The 4,647-nt window shown below is 39.5% G+C and overlaps 1 protein-coding gene across 3 annotated transcripts in view; it reads right to left on the reverse strand.

Moving 5' to 3' along the window:
- The window catches only part of GABRB1 (gamma-aminobutyric acid type A receptor subunit beta1), a 377,569-nt gene extending 377,104 nt beyond the window's left edge, over positions 1–465 (reverse strand). For 2 of the 3 annotated variants that reach the window (XM_024731625.1, XM_024731624.1), the window contains exons 1-2: positions 386–465; positions 130–221 (exon numbers count right to left, since the gene is read on the reverse strand). In XM_024731625.1, the coding sequence (XP_024587393.1) occupies positions 130–221; positions 386–465 (172 nt within the window). Of the gene's footprint in view, positions 1–102; positions 222–385 lie in introns of all 3 variants that reach the window. The other variant, XM_024731622.1, reaches the window with a different exon arrangement.
- Positions 466–4,647: the final 4,182 nt, after the last annotated feature.

Consider the following 4,647-nt stretch of genomic DNA (forward strand, 5'->3'; position numbering starts at 1 on the left):
GCGTAGGGCGTAAGGCACGCTTACCAAAATGACATGTTTCTTCTTCTTTTTTTTTTTTTGACAATTGTCTTTGACAAAAAAGGAGAACTAGATATGGGTTACAGGTTGAAAAAAAAGATGAAACATTACCTCCAAAGTCCGGCCGCAAGCGAATGTCATAACCTTTGAGCAATCTATCCACTGTCTCTTTCACGTATGACATGTTGCTGGGCTCATTGGCGCTGAAGGGAAGAAGTAGGGACCGGATTCAGAATGAGCACAAACTGCGAGCAGACATAAAAATAGACAGGCACACCTACCCCCCAAATAACGAGCTACATGATCCAGCAAGCATGTAAAAAGAAAAACACCAAGAAAAAAAAGACATTCAACAACAGCAGCTCACCTGTGTGCACAACAGACCATGGCAATCATCACAGGGAAAGAGAGAAGCCCCAAACTCTCTCGGTTTTGTACTGTCCACATTACTAACTCTGATTAAAGAATTGTCTTTTCTGCGAAGATTCAAGGAATGCAACTTAGTCGGCGGCCGGGCAGTAATTCCCGAATGGACCTGCGCATGCGCAGAGGGTGCTCACTACCAAAAGACACCTTGTGCCTTGCAAACAATATTCCTAGTGGAACAGGCAACAGATTTCAATCCCTTTAAAGTTCCTGTTTGTGGTGCTCCGCGTCCTCCGTGTAGTAAAAGATACCCTGCTGTTTCCTTGCTTGTGCTTGTGTATATGGATCTTTCTTTGTGCACTGGAGGGTTTCTACGTTCATTTCCTTTCTGCCTTCCACCTAATTTTTTTACTCAGTTTCCAGGGATATGGCTTAGGCTGCCTGTGATTGGCATATTTCGTTGACAGTCACGGTGGTCTTAGAACCGGGAGTCTAGAAGCGAGGCGGTTCTCTCTGGTTGCCTGTGTGTGTGTGTGAGAGAGAGAGAGAGAGATGGGTGAGGGGCGAAGTGAGTGGAGAGGGAGAGCCACAGAAGAAGGAAACTCAGGATGTATTTGAAGAGTCCAGGAATCAGGTCCGCTTGAGAGGAGTCTTAGCACGTCTGGCTTACTGCCGTCCTTCTCTATGGGAGGAGGAAGAGGAGAGGGTCGACTTTTGCGCTCGCTCCCCCGCGCTCCCACTTTTCTTCCCTCCGCCTTTCTTGTCTCACCAAGCGAGAGAGGTGGGGTGAAAGCAAGCCAGAGGCAGCATCTCGGGCAGGCAATCCTTTTCCTAGAGCCATTCGCCTCAAGTCCCACTTTTCTTCTAGGTTCTAGTGAGGAAAACCTCTTTTTTAATTGCCAGCGTGTTAGCATGTATTAATAACCCCAAACAGGACCCTGAAGCACCCAGAGGGTCTAGCCTCTGTTTGCTATTAGATTGGGGTTCTGTAGGAGAAAGAGTTGTTTGAATTAAATTAAATTCAGTCAATGCAATTCGATAGAAGCCATTGAGCACATGTGAGGTGGGAGGCCTTTTGCCAGGGGTTTGTTCATCTCTTTAATAGTATATATTAAATCTTGTCTATGTTCTGGGTATTTGGGGACTCAGAGATGACTTAAAAAGGGTTCCTGACCTAGAGAAATTCACAGACTGATAGGGGAGATGCACATAAATATAAGTAAATTCAATATTTCTCTATATAGTTTATATAGTGGCAGGTTGTTACTTCTACCAGAGAGAGGCAGATATGGTTTCTGGAGGAGAAAGCTATTTGCCAGAGCAGGGAGGGAGGGGCACTCCAGAAGGAGGGAACAGCATGTGCCACATGACTGGAAAGAGACTGACAAACTATGAGACTTCAAAGCCTATGGTCTGCTTAGATAGCTGAACCCGGAAATGCTTGAGCAGAATATAAAAGGAGGAGGTAGCAATGGAGGGTGGTGAGTGTGCAAAGGGAAGCTGAGGCCAGACTACAAGGAAAGTTACATACTCCACTGTGCAAATTTAAGCTTCTGGGAATCACTGACGGTTTTAAGTAGGGTCAGGGTCAGATTTCGGTTTTGAAATGCTCTGGTAGAATAATCATGATAAAAAGGATTAACATTCATCAGCTGTGGACTATTTGCTGGTTATCATGCACATTACATAGATGATCTCATTTAAACCTTGTAGCAATCCAAATGTGGTAGGTATTATTATGATTATTTATTATTATTATTCTCATTTTATAGATGATGATACTGAGAACAAATCAAGGTAATGTAATTCATTTAATACCAAACAGTTAATAAATGGTGGAATCAACATTTCAACCCAGAATCTATCAATCTATCTGCTCTATACTATTAAGCATAGACCCCAAGAGGAGGTACCAGAGAGAGCGAAAAGAACAAGGAAGAAGAAGGGATATCACAATACCCTAAGCAAAAGGAACTAAAGTCAGATAATGTTTAGCATAGAGAGGAGGTGATAGACTAGTGCAAGATTTCAGAAATGTAATGGAGACATAAAATAGTTGGAAATATCAGGACTTGGAGACTTTTGAAAGGTGCCTAAAGAATTGTACATATGTTTACACATGTGTAGACCTTGACATTCTACATATACATCAATTTCATTTTCTCATTTGAGCCTCATGACAACCTTAAACACTATGGCCATTTCTTCTGGGACCAATGTTAATCATGTTTCTTAATTTTTTTTTATGTTTTCTAGGTGGTCATAAACCCCAATAATTCATTTTTAATAACTACCAGGATTTTATTTATCAGTGTTTGCCAAAGGGTCAAGATTTTATTCTAGAATTAAGGAAGACTATTGGTGACTTTGCATACTTGAATTCTAATGTTTAGCATGCCCCAGTTGGGATCAGTTTCACTGAATTTCGCATTTAAATTATGCCTTCCACTTATATAGAAGGATACCACAAGAAGTCATAAAATACTCATGATCACATCTGTTATTGGAATACTATTGAGGAGGGAGCCCACTGTACCACTCAGTATCATATGTGTGAAGACCTCTGGGAGAAAATTTTTCCCAGACCCTAGTACTCTGAAAAGTGTTTTGTTTCCTGAATCCTAAAATTCACTCACTTCCCTGTTTGCTTTGGTCACTGGGAATCTTAGAATTATTGGTACAATTCAGCTTTAATCATTATGTAAGATCTTAATGACCTGCATATTGATATATTTCTCCCTGATGCCTTAGAATTCTAAATTTAATTTTCCTTTGTCACTAATTGAAAAACAGATATGTTGCACAAATATATATAGTGTGTAAGCTGCCTTGAATAATTTTCAGGACTAAATGGGAAAAAATAAATTCAAAATAATACCGAGAAATAACTAAAAAATTTTTTTAAATTTTAAACATCACAGATCCAGAAATAGTGCAGGATTTGCTATGGCTTGAAAAAGCCAATACTTATTTCCTCTTATGAAGTTCCACTTATGAAGTTGCTTGTTTTATCTCCAAACCAATCCTCTTAAATAAGACCTTCACCCCTTCAAGAATCAATTCAATTTCCTTTTTTTTTTTTTCCGTGAAAGCTGCTCCTGAGAGCCATTGGTCATCCTATTATCCTCTCCTGCTAACTCTTACTGAAACAAAAAATTATCATCCAGCTAGGATGGAAGTGTCTCAAGATCAAGAAACGTTACACATGTTACGAATATTCTTAGTGAATATGCTTACTGATAAGAATTTAGAGTAAGCAGCTTGGAATTGCTACTTTGAATTGGGATCAAACTTGAAAATGCTGGTTTCACTTTGAAGTTAGTCTCGCTTGTTTATTTATTCTCGTAAATACTGAGTCCAGACAAATTATGTACAGGCTAAAGCTGGTTTTGATAAGCTATATCAGAAATACTGTGTAGCTTTAATGTAGATGGCACACTTTAAGGTGAGGATTAATAGAGATTTTGTTAAAAATGATATAATAAACATTTTTATTTATTGTTTAAGAATATAACTAAAGTTTACCTTCATTCAGTCTTGCTTCAATCAAATTTATTGATCATCTATTTTGTGCTCAACAAGTATGAGACTCTGCAGTCATAATTAATCCATTATTACCTGTCCTCCAGTTGGCTTAAAATCTTATGTAAATGGATATATCAGGCTGGATATACGTGGAATGAAGGTGATAGTAATTGTTTGGAAATACTACAAAGCAGCTTCCTTCCCATGAGTGAGGATGAAATAAATGCCCACCCTAGCTATCTTCCATTCCCCAGAAATTGACTTCAGTATACAAAAATTAAGTATGTAATAAAATTAATGTTTCAAATTAGTGGATAAATGATAGTCTTTCCAATAAATATTAGCAAAATTATATCTTTGGAAAATAATAAATAGAAGAACTTTCTAACACTTTTGCTAAACTAAGTTTCAGTTGAGTTAAAGACTTAAAGGTACAAAATTAAACCATAGGCTTCCCTGGGTGGCGCAGTGGTTGAGAGTCCGCCTGCCGATGCAGGGGACGCGGGTTCGTGCCCCGGTCCGGGAAGATCCCACATGCCGCGGAGCGGCTGGGCCCGTGAGCCATGGCCGCTGGGCCTGCGCGTCCGGAGCCTGTGCTCCGCGACGGGAGAGGCCACAGCAGTGAGAGGCCCGCGTACCGCAAAAAAAAAAAATAAATAAATAAACCATAAAAATAAAAGATAGGTACCTATAGTATAATCATTCAGCATTTAATAAATGATTATTGAACATCTTTTC

Source organism: Neophocaena asiaeorientalis, unplaced genomic scaffold (assembly GCF_003031525.2).
Source record: "Neophocaena asiaeorientalis asiaeorientalis breed wild unplaced genomic scaffold, Neophocaena_asiaeorientalis_V1.1 scaffold39, whole genome shotgun sequence".
NCBI lineage: Eukaryota > Metazoa > Chordata > Mammalia > Artiodactyla > Phocoenidae > Neophocaena > Neophocaena asiaeorientalis.